This window comes from Mustela nigripes, chromosome 2 (genome assembly GCF_022355385.1).
Source record: "Mustela nigripes isolate SB6536 chromosome 2, MUSNIG.SB6536, whole genome shotgun sequence".
In the NCBI taxonomy this organism is placed as follows: Eukaryota; Metazoa; Chordata; class Mammalia; order Carnivora; family Mustelidae; genus Mustela; species Mustela nigripes.
The window spans coordinates 207296703-207316928 of NC_081558.1; the positions used below are offsets into that span (position 1 = coordinate 207296703).

Here is a 20226-nt window from a genome sequence, read left to right on the forward strand (position 1 = left end):
CAACTTGGTTTTGGGTGTGGGGCTGTGGAGGAAATGGGGCATGACAGTGTTCTCCCATCCCCCTAGGACAACGCCCCTTTGTCCAACAGTGTGGCCCCCAGGACTTATTCCAAAGAGGGGGCGGGTGCCTGGGACTGTGAGGCAAGTTCGTGCCTATCCGCCCCCACCCTCAACCCCCGTAGATGCTTTCTAATCACCTTCTAAGTGGTTGGCATTTTAAAAATATACTCTCCCCCTTAGGGGCGCCTGGGTGGCTCAGTGGGTTAAAGCCTCTGCTTTTGGCTCAGGCCATGATCCCACGGTCCTAGGATCAAGCCCCGCATCGGGCTCTCTGCTCCATGGAGAGCCTGCTTCCTCCTCTTTCTCTCTGCCTGCCTCTCTGCCTACTTGTGATCTCTGTCAAATAAATAGATAAAATCTTTAAAAATATATATATACTCTCCTCCACCCCCTGCCAGATGGCTCTTTACTCTGCAACCTGAATCATTAAAAAATGATTTGTAATGTCTGAATATTTTATAGGTCACCAAATGGGAATGCAGGGTTTTACATTTTTAAAAAATGTCTCCCAACCGATGTGGAAGTTGATATGAAGTCCGAGGTTGTCAATAATTCGTTTCTAAGCAAGTCAGTCTTAGTTAGCACTCTTTGGATATGAGTGTAAGAGCCAGTGTGAGCTAATTTAAGCCAAAAGGAGGTGGAGGGGGGTAGGGTCAAGCCATGGGAGCCAGGGCACAGAAGCAAGGCTTCAGCCTGAAGCTCCAAGGTCATGGTAAACCTCTGGCATCCCTCTTCTCTGCTTCTCCTGGCACTTCTGCTCCCTTATTCTCTCTCTTACTCTCGATCTTTCTCCTCCCGCACCCAGCCTCCCCGTGAGCCTGCTGGATGGCACATGGCCACTCCCACAGCCTCAGTGATTTTTATGTCCTGTTTCCAACGATTATGGAGACCTGCAGTCTGAAATCTTACTTCCAAATTTCTAACAAAAAGATACTTAATCGGCCCGGCTGGGGTCCGGTAGCCCTCCTCCCTTGATCAGCCCTGGGCAGAGACCATGTGATGTGATTATAGAGATGGCTTCCTAGGGAGGGGCCCGGCCAAACCCCCAAGTCAAGATGCTCTTACATAAGAGGCTCAGGAAAGATCACCCCAGAGACGTCTGTTCTAATACTCTGCTTCCTACTGCAGCGTCTGACCTGGATTTGCTCTTCCACCCAGAGACCTTGCTGTGCCCACACAGGGGTCAGGACACCCCACTCCATGGAGGGGAGGGAAGAGGGGCATTAGGGACAAGTACTGAACATCAAGCCCTGGACCCTCATTTCTATAGAAACACAGGCCACCCATCTCCAACATGACCCAGGCAGTGGGGCAGAGATGCCTCACCCTTAGGAACCCTGACTGCACCCTTTGCCAGGGGGTAGGGAAATGAGAGTGAGCAGTATGATCTCTGCTCGGAGACTTGAGGGACCAGGAGGGCTTCCTGGGGGAGGTGGCATTCGAGGCAAGTGAGACCAGTTGTGTAGGAGTCAGGAAACTGAAGGTGGGGGGAGGGAAGGCAGGCAGAAGGAACAGCACAGGCAAAGGGACGAGGTGAGCACCGCAGTAGGACTGGAGAGACCTACTCTCTCCAGTGAACGTAGGTCTTTCCAGGGGATGGGAGTTTAGGCTAGGCTTTTACCCAAGGGCGGGGAGCCCCTGGCAAGCTGTCTCAGGGGACATAATCAATTTGCATTTTAAAAAGAACACTCCTCCCTATTTTATAGAGCTTCGTTTAATCCTGGCTCTCTTCCCTGTGGGGTTTAGGCTGGGCAGAGAATTTCACCTCTCTGTGGAGCCCTGGGGTATGTTTCAGGCTGCGGGCCTTCTGCTCTTGGAACTGTAGGCAGCACATCTGGCTAATGTCGGACCACTCGGCCCAGAGCCCTTTGATGGGGCTGGGATGCTTTCCTTCGGTATTTATTAGTGCATTGCTAAATGAGGTCCCTCTCTGTGTTCCCTCCGAGTTTAACCCTTAGCCTCACTTCTTGATCATGCTGGATTTCAGATTTTCCTCCTCATAGGAGAAGCCAGACCTGGAAAACTCAGCCACTGTCCCCCTCACATGTGCAGGGAGGACTCGTCTCTGTGTCCGTAGCCACTAGCACTCAAGGGTCACCGGGACAGAGGCACAGCCAGCATTCCCACACCGATAATGCCTGAGAGGCAAGAGAGACGTGTGGACCTCCGCCTAGGGCCCTCACAGCTCCTCCCAGAAGCTGGGGCAGGCAGGCGGGTGCCAGGATGTGGGGACAGGCGGGATGGTGGCTCCAAGATTAGGGGCAAAGGGAGTAGGTGCCAGGATTAGGGGGCAGTGGGGAAGGGGGGTTATTAGGATTGGGGGCAGGAGGGAAGGGAGGTACCACAATTGGGGGACAGGAGGGATAGAAAATGTTAGAATTAGGGGTGGGAGGAGTAGGTGATGCAGGGTTTGGGGACAGCAAGATAGGGGTGTGCCTGGACTTACCAGCGCTGATGCAGTCTGGGCTCCTACTGAGCAGGAGGGCAAGTTAAGTAGAGATACCGTGTTTGTCTCTGACACGCAGAATCTTTTTGAGCCCTAAGTTCGACTTCTGGAGACTTCTTTCTTAAAGTCTGCCCTGACCCAACCTTGACACAGAAGATTTATTCAGGGGGGGAGGAAAAGAAGTCGAAGTGGGTACCCTGCCCAAAATTAGCGAATTGTGTTCTGTGGTTTTCCCTAAATAGACTCACAGGGATTGTCCAGGCGGAAATCATTTTGCCATCTTTATAATCCTTTATCCGGCTTCCAGAGGCTGAGTGTCCCTGGACAGCACAGCATCAGGGAAAGATCAAGGGCACCTGTGCACAAGACCAGGCATTGAGAGGCTACCCCTTCCGAGGGGATGGTCATCTCGGAGGCTCAGTTGTCCCATCTGCAGGAATGGGAATGATACACAGCTTCACGGGGCACCGGGGACCCTGCACAAGACACACTGTTTAAACGTGAGCCCAGGGTCCGATGTATTAAGAGCTCCATGAAGAATGGAGTGCTGGTGTTTTTATGATGTATCTAAAATGGAGAGAGGCGGGTTTGAAGGGCAGCCGTACGTAAGTCACACCCCACACCATCTTCATTCTTGAAACAAGGACACGCTAGAATCCGACAGGTGCATCGACACCTGTTATTTTCAAGTTCCTAAAGAGTCTCCCACTAGCAGGGCCATTTTCATGTAGGAAATGGGCAAGTTTCCTGATGTGAGCCTGTATCACACACGGCAGTTTAATGTCTTATAAGGGCCTGGTTGTTCCGCAAAGCTCGTCTAGACTGTCCTTCCTGTCTGAGCTCTTATTCCTTCCCGAACTGTAAAACCTCTAGCATTTGCAGTGAGCCCCCCTGTCTAAGGCTGTGTCTTGACAACAAGCCAAGAGACAGATGTCCAAGACATGCCACTCCTGCTAGGGAGGACTTACTCCTGCCAAGGAATCAGGGGCAAAATTCTCAGGGTGCAGCATGACCAAGAGGCTGTTTCATCAGAAAGCATTTTGTTGCAACACGGTTCAGCAATCTGGGGCACTCCTCTGCTCCCAGAATCAGCGGTGTGCCCACCATCAGCTGAGGGGCCCTCCTCAGGGTGCTTGGACAGCCTCCACTGCCTCCTGTCATCATCACCTTACAGCCCTGGATGTGACTCTCACTGCCAATGGGCACCAAGGCGCCAGGGTGTCCTGCGCACAGAAAAAGCACAATTGAGGAATGCTCTCTGGTTGTCGGTCCTGGGACATCCCTAAAAGAATTTAGTTGAACACTTTGAGAAAGAAAATGAGGTGTTCTTGCTGTGGAAGATGTCTTACCAGCTCTTTAAAAAAAAAAAAAAAAATCAGTGCAGTTGAACTTGCACAGTTTATGTTGGCTCCCTTCTGTTTCCTGTTGCCACTTCTCCCAGATACCAGCTGAGCCAAAGAACAAACAAAAATAAGCAATATTCTGCAGCAAAAATATTTGGTTTCCTCTCCCTTCTCCGGGCCTCGCTTGGCCCTCTGTGCGCTACCATCCTGTCCGCTCTCCCTGGGGCGTCTTGAGATGGGATGGTTTATTCTGAGGGTCAGTTCTGCAGACTCTCTGACCACCTTCCAACACAGTCTGTTATACTGCTCTCCTCTCGTGTTCCTCCTTCCCTTAAAATACTTAGAGCCGCATTCTTTCGTTCTTGCGTGCAGTCTTAGAATTCCCTTCAGGCTCATTAAGGAGGCAAGGACTCAGAGCGGTAGGTGAAAAGCAGAGTTGGAACCAGGCAAAGAGGTCTGTGGTGGATTCTGAGTCCATTGCAGACATTCTGCTTCACTACATGGAAGGGAAGTTCATGTTCAGAGCTACAGTGTAGTTTTTAATTTTTTTTTTTTTTTTTTTTGAGAGAGAGAGAGAGAGAGAAAGAGATCATGAGTGAGGGGGAAGACCAGAGGGGGAATGAATCCCAAGCTCCGACCCCGATGGGGGCTCGATCTCGTGACCCTGAGATCATAACCTGAGCCCATACCAAGAGTCAGGACTCCACCAACTGTGCCACCCAGGTGTCCCCCAAATTATCAGTGTTATTGAGCTGTGATTTCCATGCTCTAAGAATCACCCCCCCCTTTTTTTTGAATATCAAGCTTCCCACTCAGCAGGGAGCCCGACATGGGACTTGATCCCAGGACTGGGATCAAGACCTGAGCCAAAGGCAGATGCTTAAGCATCTGAGCCACCCAGGCGCCCCTAAGATTCACCCATTTTAAGCAAAAACGATTCAAGGAGTTCTAGTAAATTTACAGAGCTAGCCGCACGACAATCACCGTGCTCCAATTTTAAAACACATCCATGATCCCCAAAGTTCCCTGACACCCATTTGCAGTCAGTTCCCATCTCCACCCCTGATCCTTGGTAAGGTAAGGTAATAGAACTTACTTTCTATCTCTGTGCATTCACCTGTTCTGGATATTTCCTATTAATGGGATCATACCATGTGTCGTCTATTGTGTCTGGCTCCTTCGGCTGGTCATCAGGTTTTTGAGGCCCACCCAGGTTGTAGCAGATGTTAGGACTTTGGTTTTTGTTATGGCTAACTATTCTCTTGGGTATATACACCATAGCTTGTTTACTTGTTCTCCAAAATTTACCTTTCTGGGACATTTGATGGTCACATTGGTACCATTGGTATAGGTGTGTGAGTGTCTCTGACAAGTAGAGTGAGTAATTTATGTATTGATTTGAAAATGGATTTTTTTTTTTTGGTAACTTATCCACATGGCAGTTAAAAAGTTATATTAAGTGTACGAAGTTTTTAAAATATTTATTTTCTGGTTTTTAGTTCCCAAGAACATACTCTCAGCGATTGATCCAGCCGTCGCTAACGTAAAACCTTCTTTGAAGCAGAAAGATGGTGAACATGGTAATTTTTATGGCTTACTACCAGCATTTCTCTTTAAGTAAAGGTAAACAGCCCCATGTGACCATAGTTGGTTGCACACTGGTTGGAATGAAAGGGTATGTCAGGAGGTGAGCTGGAGTTCCCAGCTCTGACAATGGCAACTTGTCTCAGTGGATTGCAAATGGTGGCCAATATCTTGTTTTGTTTTACAAATTATAAGTGGATTAAATCTTCCTTCCATTCCCCTCTTATTTCGCAAGTGAAATATCACTTGAAAAAAAGAGATCGGCTCAGAAACAAATTTGGGGTTCCTGGATTCTATGATGAGCTTGTTGGAAAGATGACTCGAACCAGGAACCAAGCTGGACCTGAGGGTTTCCAACACATGCCCCCTCTGCCCTTGGGTTTTCACTGGGCTGTTGTGAGCAGGAGGGGGATGAACACTTTCATTTTCTTATCAAGTCTAAAATGGAATCAGATTCTTGGGGCTTCTGATGGAAACTGCAAAGTTTCTGTAGAACATCTAAGATATTATACTTTGTGTGTTCAAAGTTTGTTTTGCATTACTTTTATTACATTTGTGAGGTCTTTTGCTTCTAAGTATAAAAGTAAAGTATGCCTGACGTGGAAAATAGGAAAATAGCAAGAAAAAGAACTTGCCCCTAGACTCAAAGCTTAAACATAAGTATTGTTAATGTTCTGTTCTTCTAGTTCCCCCATACCTGCTCTCTCTCTCTGCCAGGCTCTGCATCTTCCAACCCCACTGCTCTTTCTAACAGGGCTCCCCCGGACCCCATTGTGTCCTGGCCCCCCGGCAGCGGAGACCCGAGAGCTCAGTGCCACCCTTCCTCCGACCTGTCTGACATCCCGTAGGGTCCCCAAAGCTCTGAGGCTGCACATCACAAGCTCCCTAAGCTCTATCACAACAATGTAACCAGGCATCTGAAACCAGACCTGCCCTGCATTTTGCTGACATTTCCAAAAAAAAGTAGCCCCACACAATCTCCCTCCATAACCTCCCTCCCTTCTTATCTATGGTCAACAGTGCAGACAGCAGCTCTGTGATTAGATAAGCCATTATTAAGCCTCCCAGAGGCAGGACGAATGGGAAAATCCATTGTCCCCTTCTGGACTGGAGTGGATGAGTGGCTCCTGAAGTTTGAACCAGCACATTTTAGAATTTCTAAATGCCTCTTATCACTTAATATTTTCAGACTATTTAGTAAATGCTCCTCCTGGCTTGGTCTTCTATAATTCAGTCAGAGGCCCACTTATTTGATTTCTATGACTTTTTATTTATTATAGCAGTCCTGGGTTGGGAGCAGAAGGCATACTGTGAACAGCTATGATTAATCGGTTTTGAATTTTTTTATGAAACAGGTGTAAACTTTGACCCAAGCAAACCGAGGGTTCTGAGGAAAGACGGCATTATTGTTAGCAACTCTCTGGCAGCATTTGCTTACATTAGAGGTAGGTCAATGAATCGAAGCTTCCTAGAATGCTAACGGCTTTACGGAAGTCTCACTAACAGATGCAACATTTAATTATAACACTCAGCTTGAAGAAAAATGACTTTAAGTTTGGCTCAGCACCTGCAGTCTTGCTATGATTTGGATACACAGAGGCTTGACCTCAGGTGCAGGGCCATCCAGACTACCCACAAGAGGACCATGTGGGGAGGAGGTGAACAGATAAAGTCACGCTGTTCAGGAGTTGGGCTCCATGAGTATTTACCATTTTTGAAAAGCAGGGACCCGAGGAATGCGCATTCCCCAGCTCTAAAATCTGGGAAGGGCAGAGGATTAGTGAATCCCACTCTTGGCTGGAAAAAAATGGAGTTTAAGGATCACCTAGCAAAGAAAACAGGTCAAGCCCTGTGAAGGCAGAGTCCCTTCCTGAGTCACCCCGTGGTACTTCTCACAGTTGCCAAGTTCTCCCTGATAATCTTCCCCTCGAGGATCAGTGGGACTCAGCCCTCCCTACCTGGCAGAGCAGAAACTCTCATCAGGGAGGGGATGGTGCCTGTCGTCTCTCATCACCCCCGTCTGCTCACCTTATGTTGACCGTATTTTGAAATATAGACTCTGCAAGTATCAGCAGTGCCCCCTGACTGTTCAGGAAGCCCCAGATCTCTGAGGCCTTTGGTTAAATTTGTATTAATATACGGCATTACGGTGTTACTCTTCAAGGCCTGCCGGGGCTGGGCTCTTTCAAGTAAGCCTTCCTCAGACGAAAATAAAGCTGGAAGGAAACAACCCAACACACGAGATACAGAGAACAGTCTTGGGATCCTGCACGGGTCCCTCGTGTTCCATCGTCTTGCTGCATCCATCGTCCTCCTGAATGTTTGTTGTATGCTTGTTAGTTTCCTCTAAGAATCTTCTGTCTCCAAACTACCCTCCCACTTCCACGTCTGGCTCTTCCTAATAATATGTATGAAGTCTTTCCCTCCCTTACATATAGAAGAAGAATGTGCTTGAAGTGGAAAACAGAGGAAAGAACCAAGAAATAGGACTCGCCCGTAGTCTCAAAGCTTAAACATAACTATTGTTAATATTCTGTTCTTCTGGTTCCCCCATACCTGCTCTCTCTCTGCCAGGCTCTGCATCTCCCAAGACCACTGCTCTTTCTAACAGGGCTCTGCCCAGCTCCCATGCATATCCTGGTCCCCCAGCAGTGGAGGCCCGAGAGCTCTTGTGCCACAGTTGTCAGAGTTAAGAGATGTAAGCATTTCTATTGTCGAAAATATCCCCATATTTTCAAAGTCCCTGGAGAGCCCCCTGGAGGACAGGCATCATGAAAATCCTTCAGGGAAATAATGATTAACTGGAGGCAATGATGACTTTGCTCGCTGGTCCGTGGCCATGATGGGCCTCATCACTTCCTCTCGACAACTGGGTTGGTCAGCTCCGGCCATCATGACAAGACACTAGGCTGGCATCTGGTAGCTTCAACAGCCGAAATTCATTTTCTCACAGTTCTGGAGGCTGGAAGTCCAAGGTCAAGATACTAGCAGCGTCTGTTTCTAGTGAGAGTTCTCTTCTCGGCTTGGAGACAGTTGCCTTCTCAAATGAGAGGGAGAAAGAAAGAGAAAGAGAGAGAGATTGATGGAGGAAGGGAGAGAGAGAGGAAGAGAGAAGGAGGAAGGAGGGGAGGGAGGAAAGGAGAGGGAGAGAAAAAGAATGTTCTCTGGCATCCCTTCTTATAAAGACATGGATCCTGTTGGATTAGGGCCCCACCCTTAATGACCTCATTCAACCTTAATTACTTCCTTCTAAGTCCTATCACCACATATTTTGGGGTAAGCCTCCAACACATGAGTCTGGGGGTGGGGGGGACACAATTTAGTCCATAGCAAAGACCCTGAACGAGAGGACTCTGATCCCCCATCTTGCACACAGGGAAGCGAAGGTTCAGAGGAACTGAGCCATTTGCCTGAGGCCACAGCATGGATATCAGCTGAGTCATGATCAGATTCAACAGATACAAGACCTCTGCTCTGGTTTCTCTGCACAGGAAGGATGCCCTTCAGGATGGTGAAGGACGGATGTTATCTGAATTACTCCCTTCCATCCTTGTCTACCATTTTGTACACTCATTACTCCCGGAAATCAAGGGATTTATTCATTAGCACCCATCTCTCTGCTGAACCTTAAGCATCATAGGAGCAGGTGTTTTTCCTCTTGTTGTCATGCCCCAGGGCCCAGGAGAGGCTGGCGCAGGACACACGCTCAGTTAGTAACTGACAAATGAGCAGATGATGAATCTTCATGTGGTGTCACAAGCTGTCCGGCTCCTTATTACTACCTCATATTTGCTATTTCTAGGCCCTCAATTTTAAAGAAATGTAAGGATGTTGTGGCCTTTATTTAGTTTTATTGAGGGTTGTTTAGGCACATCCATCCCCAAAAGGCACAGGGAGGAGGCCTGTTTGAAGGAGAAGTCACCAGTAGGAGCAGCTGGAGCTGCGAGTGAGGGGGGCAGCTTCTAGAAAATTCCACCGTATACTCTGTAGATTGGGTGACTCCAAAAGCACCTTCCCCCAGATCAAGCTGCAAGTGGCTTTGACACATTGGCACAGACCTATACACACAGGGCACAAGTCAGCTGGAAACCAAAACCCAGGGTCTTGTCCTGGGATGTTGGAGCACGGTATTGGTGGAACGGACGTGAGAATGTCCAGGAGTCCCTGATGAATGGTTTCTTTTTTGGCCATTTAACCGATCTATGAACCCTTCCCCAACAGTGAGGTTGGGACATAGTTTTAGGCATGTTTGGACTTTACTCTTCTCCTAACGGTATACACCTTGATCATTCTAGAATCTAGATCATGGGTTTGAAGAAGCCCATAGAAAAATTCTGAAATTAGAGAAACAGAAAGGGTGTGTGTGTGTGTGTGTGTGTGTGTGTGTGTGTGTGTTGGAGGTTTTAAGAAAGCAGTTTATTAGCTGGCTTAGCCATTGGGCCCCAGTAGACTGTGCCCAAGGAGCCTCATCTAGACAACCTTGCTCAGAAGCTGACTCTCGCTTCACCTAACTAGCATTTCAACGATATCTGCTTGTGTGTGCCCCACATCTGCTGGCAGGCATGCTTTTGGTGCCCAAATATTTACATTGCTTGCCTCTACTTCTGTCTTCAGCCCTCTGGAAGAGCTTGCTGTGGTCTGTCCGGGGCTAGGGTATCTGGGGTAACTGGGGTAGCTGGGGTCACACGTCAGGAAGCAGAGCTTCTCCTGAGATGTGGAGGCATCATTGTTCTCTATGGAAGGAATCCTAGGCGACCAGACGAACCCACACTGAAATAGAAGGATACTAGCACGTTCCAAAGTCAGAGTTACATGATCCCCTGTCAGGGAACATGACTGGAAATCAGCACCGCCTTGTCACATAGGTGTGGATTCTGCTGTGTTCCCACGGTCTCTAATCTTTGGTTCTCTCAGAAAGTTATTATTGCATCCGTAAGTGCTGTCGGACCAGAGTCCGGTCTCCTTTGTGCTCTCACCCAACAGCAGCAGGCCCCCAGGTGGTGGAACCCTGGCCCCGGCCTCTCGGTGTCTTATTTGGACCCGGTAAGCTGGAGCTGGAGCTTGTGCTGGCTCTAGACCAGAGATCTGAGGGTCAGAGGGCCTTAAAGGCTTTAGGCCATTGCGGAGAGACTCTTGCAGGCTTTTGTGCTAAAAGGCAGAGTAGAATAGTTGCCACACACACTGTACGACCCACAGAGCCTAAGGTACTCTGTACCTGGTCCTTTCCAGAGAAAGTCTGCCAGCTCCTGTTTTATATTTTGAGGGAGTTTGCTGGATTATTGTTTTCCAAAGAGGGAATGCTTAACCCCTCAAGGGTACATAACTAAAAAACGGGGAGAGTGATAGTCCTTTCTACGTAGGGTTAATGTAAGGATTAAACCAATTAAAGATTTAGACAAGAATATGTAGTACAAATTAGCATTGTTTGTATTTATATTATTATTTTCCTACAATCATTTGGATATTGGAAAATGTACCAGAACTTTTATTCATATTTAGTTTTTAATCTAAAGAAATTAAGTTTTGTTAACATCTACTGTTATTAGTACTTACATTCGTATGTATATATATATATTTTATATATGTTAATTTTTCATAATTTACTCCCAATAGTAAACAGCTTTATTGAGCATTTACTATGTGTCAGCGAAAGTTCCAAGAGCGTTACTGGAATTAACTATATAGCAGGAAGGTGTTATCAGCCCCATTTTACAGATGGGGAAACTGGAGCACAGAGGGGTTATGTAACTTGCCAAAAATCACACAGCTAATGAGTAGCAGATCAGAGTTTGCACTCAGCTTCTGAGTCCCCCTGCTATGTGTCCTCTCATGTGCATACCTATATTAACTATATATGCTCAAAAACTTTTTTTTCCTTAACCAAGGAGAGCACAGGATCAGTTAGGTGAGGATGGTCTCCAAGATCCCGCCTGGCAATGGCATTCTGCTTTAGCTGCCAGTTTGGGCAGACATCTGCTTCTGTGGGACTTTGGATTGGTGAAGACTGACAGCTCTTCCTGGGTCCTGACTTGTCCTTTCCCCCACAGCCCACCCAGAGAGAGCCGCGCTGCTGTTCGTGTCCAGCATCTGCATTGGTCTGGCACTCACATTGTGCGCCTTGGTCGTCAAAGTGTCCTGCACCAAGGACTTCAGGGAGCTGCAGCTGGCGAGGGAGCATCTGGTGCCAGAAAGTGACAAGGCTGAGGAAGACAGTGAGGATGAGGACGGGGAGGAGGACTCCTCTGACTCCGATTTTCCAGGAGAACGGTCTGGGTTCTGTAGGACTTCGTATCCTGTCTACAGTTCCATAGAGGCTGCAGAGCTGGCAGAAAGGATTGAGCGCAGGGAACAAATCATCCAGGAAATATGGATGAACAGTGGTTTGGACACTTCACTCCCAAGAAACATGGGCCAGTTCTACTGAGAAAGAGACGCGTCTTCATGTGACCACACTTTCTGAAGAGGGAAGGATCCAAAATGCCCCTCCAGTTCTGTTTCACTTGTACCTTCTATGAAGGAGTATTTGTCGTGTCATCCAATACTGGTGAAGCCAGAAGCCATTAAAGGGACATATCAAACAGTTTACAGCACATTTCAAAATAAAATAGGAGGGAAGTCTCTGTTTTCTGTATTTATTTACATTCATCTTTATACATTAACATACAGAGCACATCTACTGAGTGCTTAAAATGCCACAGGCTGCTCTAGCTGCTTTTTCTTGTATTAAGTCATTTAATCCCCACAACAGCGTCATGAGATAGCGCTGTCATCCCCATTTTACAGATGAGTACAAAGGAGGTCCCCTACACCCATAAAAAAAAGTGGACTGACATACAGGACAGCAGGCCTGAGTCTGGTGGTGGATTTTAACCACTCACATTATTTGTTTAGAACAGGGGTCAGCAAAGTTTTTCTTTAGGGGCAAGATAATATTTTAGGCAATGTGGTTCATGCCATGACTGCTCGACTCTGCCACTGCAGCTCACAGGTTGCCATCCACAGCTAATCCATTGTGAACGAACGGAGCTGTGTTTCAATAAAGCTTTATTGATAGACACTGGAATTTTGAATTTGAATTTCATTTTCATGTGTCGCATATTATTCTTTGTTTTTTATCCATCACTTCAAAATATAAAAACCTTTCTTGGCTCACAAAAATGGGGAGCAGGCATTTGCCTGATTTTGTAAATAATGTGTGGTCCACAAGGCCTAAAATACTCTCTTGCCCTTTAGAGAAAAAGTTTGCCAACTCCTGATTTAGAATTTAAAGCTGCAGAGCTTCTAGTGGTAAAAGTGATCAACCAGATCACCCAGCAATCCTTTGATCCAATGGAGTTATTTTCCTTTCAAACCACATCAGGGGAGAAGGGGGAAAAAAGGTAAGGAAACGGATTCCTAATGGGAAGACTGGTGAGGGGGTCCTTTGGACAGCTCCCCCTGATGGACAGGAGGCTTATAGCTGTGGAGTGGAATAAGATTTTTTCTTCTTTGTCCCAGTGAGACTCAGAGCATAAAAATGATGGTGTTATATCCATCTCACATGTCCGCTGTGAATGAACTCTTTGCCTTCTCTTATTTCTCCCGAAGGCCCTAGCTCTAAGCACCATCCCATTAGGCATTAGGGTTTGACATACGGGATTGGGAGAATACAAACATTAAGCATATAGCAGAGTTGAAATTCCCATAAAGTAAAACTAACCATCTCGAAGTGTACCGCCCAGTGACATACAGCATATTCACCATGCTGTGCAACCCCAGATTCTAGTTCCAAACCGTTTCAGCTCCTGAAAGTAAAAGCCCCTACCCTAAGGTGTCACTCCTCATCCTTCCCTCCCTCCAGCACTCCCCGTCCCCAGCAAATACCAATCTGCCTTTTGTCTGGCTTGACTTATTCTGAAAAGTTCATATAAATGGAATCACAGACTATGTAGCCTTTAGTGGCTGGCTTCTTTCGCTTAGCATCATGTCTTCAAGATTGGTGCATGTTGTAGTGTTTGTCAGCTCTCCATGCCTTCTCATGGCGGAGTAATACTCCATTGTATGAAGAGACTGCCTTCATGCATCTGGGTTGTGTCCACTCTTGGCTGCCGTGACTATGTGGCTATAAACATCCCTGTGCCGTATTTTATTTTATTTAAAGATTTTATTTGTTTGTTTGACAGAGATCACAAGCAGGCAGAGAGGCAGGCGGGATGGTGGGGGAGCAGGGTGCCCACCGAGCAGAGGGTCCGATGCAGGGCTCGATCCCAGGACCCTGAGATCATGACCTGAGCCGAAGGCAGAGGCTTTAACTCACTGAGCCACCCGGGTGCCCCTGGGTGCCCTATTTTAACAACAGTGAGTCTGCACACAAATTGAGTACCGCAGACTTGTCAAGAAATCCCATAGTTTCCACCCAACAGAGGGAAGGGAGGGGGAGTGAGTCAGAGTGACATCCCCTCTCTTACCCTCTACTTCTGCTAATTTCAAAATGAACCTCCCTGGGGCGCCTGGGTGGCTCAGTGGGTTAAGCCTCTGCCTTCGGCTCAGGTCATGATCCCATGGTTCCGGGATCGAGCCTGGCATCGGGCTCTCTGCTCAGCAAGAAGCCTGCTTTTTTATCTCTTTCTCTGCCTGCCTCTCTGCCTATTTGTGATCTCTGACAAATAAATAAATAAATAAAATCTTGAAAAAAAAAAAAAAAAAAAAGAACCTCCCTTACACTGACCCCCAAGAAGTGGGAGACTAGGGATTTTGGTCAAGAGAGGTATCTATGTACAGGTTGTGATGGTTTGGGCAGAGGCTAAAACTCCTTGGGATTTCCAGGTAACTGAGTCTTCTGTAATATAGGGTCCTGGGAGAGGTCCACAGGGCTGGGAGTGACATGTCTTAAATCTGTCATTAGAGAGAAATCTCTTCTAGGTCATGGCGGGGAATGAAATGAACACACGGCCTCACTGTCTAACTTTTTCACGAGAATTTTGTTCTGATCAGAGAGAACCCTGGTCCTTTCAGTTCACTGAGCCCAGCAAGGAACACTTTGGTATTGTCCCAGCTCTTGGAGCAGCCTGTCCCCACTGTCTCTGTATCTAGCTTTCAAGCAGCCCATCTTCTCTGGCTCCCTGAACGTAAACACTGTCCCTCTGATGATGGTCTTCTTGGGACTGTAGAGAGATGGCCACTGATGGTTTTTACTTTGCAGTTGGCGAAAGAGTTTTGCCCACGTGGACCTCAGTCGTAAAGCTTGGGTTGAATGACACAATGGGTTTTCCATTATCTGAGTCTTCCCCAACTCCCAGTCCTCACACATGTGCACACTCCTCCCAGGACCCCTGAGGAGGTATTGGAGGGCAGGCCCACAAAGGCGAGGGCCAATCTTTGGCCTGTGCAAATGTGGTGAGCTGTTTATTTGAATTTTCTGAGCCTCACAGAAGAATGCCATGTTCTTCTCATGGACAGAGCCTGAAGGATCCTGCTGAGAAAGTGTTTGGATGGGCACTGAGCCCAGGAGGAAGAGGACCAGACCAGATTTGGATGAAGGGTTGCTGATGAAGCATGGTGGTGGAGAAAGCTCCAGATTGGAAGTCACCCAGCGAGTGTGGGACGCACACGGCTGCCCCTCTTCGGCTTTGTGCATCTCTGGGCAACAGACATCCCTCTGTTTCCAAGCTGTGGGGTCCCAGAAGTCCCATGACAAGAAGCCAGCCCTCTGTGGGAGGTTTGCCCATGTCACTACCTCGGTTACTTGCTGCAAACACTGACTCTCCAGACATGAGCTGCCTGCTAGAAAATTCGGCCCTCCTGGATTTAGGGAGCTTCTTAGCAGGACCGCTGGTACGTTGTAGGTGCCAAGCATTTGGGGCCACTTCGGGGAGAAGCAGCACACACCCTGGCCCCAAGCAAGCACAGGGAAGCCCCGAAATCTGTCCCACAGCTGAGCCCACAAATGTGCAGTGCACAACGCTGTGCCTGCCCAGATCCCTGCACCAGGCAGCTCACAGTCGCCCTTTTCAGCAGAGAACTGGCCCTCATCATTTTTGTCTTAGTCTACTCAGGCTGCTATAACAAAATGCCAGAGGTGGGCAGCATAGAAACAACAGAAATTTCTCTCTCACAGTACTGGAGGCTGGAGCTCCACGCTCTGGGAGCCAGCATGGTCGGGTGGGGCCCCCTTCCTGGCTCAGGGCCAGCACCTTCTCACACGGGGGAAGGTCCAGGGGAACTCTCTGGAGCCCCTTTCATAAGGGCACAAATCCCATTTTTGAGAGCTCTATCCTCATGGCCTAATCACCACCCAAAGGCCTCCCCTCCTAATTCCACCATATCTGGGGGTTAGGATTTCTGCAAATGATTTATGGTTGTGGGGGAGACCCATTCATTCTGGATGGAGTGATTTCTTACGAGAATTTCTCCTGAGAGCACGCTTTTAACAAATCACTCACACAAGAATCTCCATCTCGGGAAACTGACCCCACTGCCCAGGGGTGCGTGGGGTGCGTGGGGCTCCTGTCCGTCCACACCGCAGTGTCACCAGCAGTGTCGGCAGGAACCAGGCCCAAAGGGTCATCAGGAACCCTTCCCGCAATCAGGTGTTGCCAGGAAAAGAGCCAGCCTCATATCTGGTAAGTCTTGGAAGGGGACCCTCATGGGAGCACTCTCTCACTCTGCCCCTGGCCTTCTGTGTGGACCTCAGAGACCAGCTTAGGCTCCAGGTTACCTGGGGAACCAAAGCCTGAGGCTGAGTCCTCCCTGGCGGGTGGGGGAGTGGAGTGAGTGCTCCTGCCCACACTGCCCACTGGGGACCTCCTGGAAAGCTCAGCTGCCCTGAAGCTTTCCCCCGACTCCCTGCCCTCACCTGGACACCAAAACACAGAGGCCAACCATAGTGGGCATGACTCTGTCCCAGATTCAGGGGTCCCCTCCTGCCCTTTTGCCTCCCAGCTTCTACTTTGATTTGGTCCTAGTTTGATCTCAGGGTGCCTCAGTTTCTTCATCCATAAAATGGCCATAATAACAACACCTCCTTCCTAGTGGTGTTGAGGGCTTCACGTGCTTCACATCCAGTAAGAAGAACAGTGAAGGTAAGTTTTTATCATTAATTACTCTTCCTCCTGAGTGGCAGCATCCAGTCCGGCCACGGCCGTGTCACTTAGCACTTAGGGGATCTGAGAGAATTCAAGGGCAAAGTAAGACCAAGTTGCTGAGGGAGAGGACCAGGCAACCCCCTTCAACCCTGCTACCGAGAAGACTTTCTAGAGGAGGGACAACTATCTGCAGACTCGGAGGAAGGTGTTCAGGCCAGAGCTTCCTTGGGTTCTCTGCCCAAGCCCACGGTGAAGGCTTCCATGCATGGACTTAAAAGGCCATGCCTGGTTCTGGCAGGGTAGTTATGAACCCGGAACTATAGTCATTGGGTTTTAAGAAGCCCATTGTAAGCCTGACCACCAGTGCAGAGTTGGCCAAACTCCATCCCAAGACTGGACGGTAGCCCAGGAGATTAAATCCTAAATAAATATTCCAACTAAATGCCTTGCCGACTGAAAGCCATACTGGTCTATAGTTGGAAATAAGGCAAGAAAGAGCCATGATAACATCAACCACACAAGGGAGAATTCAGGAAGTCTGCTAATAACCCGAGGTCACCACATCCTTTTTAGGAATTTCAAATCAGCAGGCACCTCCCGGGAAGGGGGGGGGGGCGTGTGCTTGCTCCCTGGGGAGTAAAGGAACTGGTGTCTAATCGCATTGCAGGTGTGGACCATCCAAGGCAATACTGTCCAGTATAGAGCCACTGGCCACACGTAGTTACGTAAGTTTAAATTTGAACCAGTTGATGAAATATAAAAGTCAGCTTTTCAGTTACACCAGTCATATTCTCAAGTGCTCAGGAGCCACGTGGCTCATGGCTACTGTCTTGGACAGTGTGGACCGTAGTGTTGGACGATGCTGAACGAGTAGGTCATTCAGAAACAGACACGAGCCCAACTCACAGCAATGAATGGAACATGTGTTTCCCTGAGCCTCACTGACCATGGGTGTCATCAGATCAAAATCCCAAGCACAGACATGTGGGATCCAAGGACCACCTATCCCACCCCCACTCACCTTCTGGAGATGACCCTACATCATCCCTGGTCTGCAGGCCTGAAGCCTCTGTTGCCCTGGTGTGCCTTGATGCACAAGCCCACAGCTGGAGCTCCAGCCCAACCATTGTGAGCTCCCACCACTGCAGAGCCACAGCCTCAGGCACGCTGGCCACCTCCCCTGCCCTGGCTACTTATCCTGGGACAGCTGCTGCCACCAGCACTTCCTTTGGGGACCATGGCTGCTACCAATTCCCCTTCCTCTGTCCCTTGGAAAGAATGGGGCTTGCCTAGCAGAGTGACCACCCCCGCCCCCATCCAGCAACCTCTCAGCACCGCCTAGGAACAGTCCAGAGAAATGTCAGGCCAGGCCTTTGAACCCTGTCCCCACTCCCCAGACCTTCCTGCAGGGTCACCATGACTCCACCACCTTCCGTCCCTCCTCTTCCTCTTGCTTCAGTATCTCACACCTCCACTGAACCCAGGAACAGAGCCGGCTCTTTCCTTTACGCTTCGGATGTCCTGGCTTCTCAAGACAGGGAGTAAGAATGACAGTAAGTGATCACAACAGAAGGGGTGGGAGCAAAGAGAGGATGGCGGAGGTGCTCAGCCTGGTCCTTAAAGAAGGAGCAGAACTTTGAAAGGTGAATCAAGGGGGGGAGGAGCAGAGATGAGCAGCAGTGATGGGCCAGGAGGTGGGGGCCAGAAGGGCATGTTTGGAAATGGAGAATAGTCAGAGCGGGGTCGGGCCGTGGGAAAACAGGCGAAAGGTGCAGGACACCCGGGGCTGGGTCTGTGCTCCAGACCAAGGGACTTGTTTGACACCTGGATGGCGTCACCTTCTCTGGGCAGCACCCTCCCCCTCCACCTCCCAGTGCAGAGAAGGGACTTGTCTCTTCAGCCCACACTCAGCCGGCGGGGCCTGGCCTCAGACCTTGGCCTTCTGACTCTTGGAACTGCAATTGCTCCTGATTTTAATGATCACTATTCAGTTACTTATAATATCGCCGAAAATACAAACGGCAGCTTAATTCTCTTGGAGAAATGAAAATGAACACACTTAGAACGCGAGCCTGGTGACGGACTCACGCGGGTGCTTTAAGATGTAATTAGTATCAAGCACCCGACAGATTATTCTCGTGGAGCCCCTTTTCGAAAGGTTTCCAATCTTTGCTTGAAGACTGCTCACAGCCTAATTGCATTTCAGCGTGGTCCAACAGAAAATCCAACTGCGCATTTATCTTGAGGTGAACAGGCCGCCTTCCTGCCTTTAAGCAAACTCTCTGGGATATCGTGAGCTCAGCCCACAGGACTCGGCAGAACAAAGAGAGGAAAGTTGGTCACTTCCTATTGGGGGTACATATGCATTCCCCGTACTTTCTCTGTTCCAACTCAGGACTCCATGGATTGAGTCCTTTCAAGAAAAGAAAAATAGACCTTGTCATTTCCTATTGTTTCAAAGACAGAATCCAGCCTGGGAAAGATTAAGGCAAGAGGAAGGGGGACTCATGTCCAGATGACTAAACACCAATCTGACCTGGAAAATGCTCGATTCGTTTCTGAGGAAGGGAGGGAGCTGCAATCAGAGGCTTGTGTAAAATCATGACGTGACTTCACTAAAAGAGAAAAAGGAAAGCGCTCCCGACTCGCTCACAATGAACGAGCAAGAGAATGTGTTACGAATCGATGAGGAATGTGCAGACCCAGTGAGTTGCCTCCCAGGTCTGAGCTCCCAAACTTCCTTCCTTAGACACTGACCTCTGACTGGAAACCCTCCGGACCCTGGGAGCGTGAGGTGTGTGCCGCCAGCGCAGGGCGGGTTGCGGGAACAAGCCAGGCTTGTCTCCGCGGAGGTTCCTGTTCCATCCGTCTTGCCTACATCTCTGTGCACATGAGCAAAGCTTCTTTTCTTACTGAAGATGTCTTGGGAAGAATTCCAGCTGTTCTGGGGAGAGGAATAATAAAGATGCATTGTATTGGGTGTTCAGACGAAGTGGATAGATCTCTATGTAGTGACACAAAAAATACTTGAAGTCCTATTATTAAGTGAAAAGGGCAAATTGTGAACAACAAAATAAAAAACATACATCATGGTTTTTACGTAAAAGACTCAAAATAAGACTGGTTTTTCTATATATGAGTAGAAATCAGTAGGTCTGTCCCTAACATTTGCAGGGTCTGAGAGAAGAAATCACATACCATAAAGCCAAATATTAAAATCAAGACAAAGAAGAAAACTTACATAAAATATGTAACTTCTTGGGGCGCCTGGGTGGCTCAGTGCGTTAAGCCTCTGCCTTCAGCTCTGGTCATGATGTCAGGATCCTGGGATTGAGCCCCGCATCGGGCTCTCTGCTCAGTGGGGAGCCTGCTTCCTCTCTCTCTCTTTCTCTCTGCCTACTTGTGATCTGTCTCTGTCAAATAAATAAATAAAATCTTTTTTTAAAAATATGCAACTTTTTCTACTTTGACAAATATACCTTTATAAGAATCTTGAAGACCAGATTCGAACTTAAAGTACTCAAACTCTTCAACGTTTGGTGTAGACAGGAGGTGGCCACACAGCGTCGGGCAGGGGGGTGGTAAACAGCCTTTGGCCCCTGGCCCAGCTTTCTCTTCACACCCCACCCCTGTTCCTCTCTGCGAAGGGCCTCACATGTGCATCCACCCATCCCCCCAAATAGCCACCACCACTTGACATGGCATGGGACCAGTGACATGCACGCCAGCA

The 20226-nt window shown here is 48.5% G+C and overlaps 1 protein-coding gene across 2 annotated transcripts in view; it reads left to right on the forward strand.

Annotated features, from left to right (window-relative positions):
• EVA1C (eva-1 homolog C) overlaps positions 1 to 12053 on the forward strand; it is a 68969-nt gene extending 56916 nt beyond the window's left edge. For both annotated transcript variants that reach the window (XM_059392259.1, XM_059392260.1), the window contains 3 exons: positions 5349 to 5429; positions 6789 to 6878; positions 11481 to 12053. In XM_059392259.1, coding sequence (XP_059248242.1) covers positions 5349 to 5429; positions 6789 to 6878; positions 11481 to 11857 — 548 coding nt within the window. In that variant the 3' untranslated portion in view covers positions 11858 to 12053. The remainder of the gene's footprint in view (positions 1 to 5348; positions 5430 to 6788; positions 6879 to 11480) is intronic.
• Positions 12054 to 20226: the final 8173 nt, after the last annotated feature.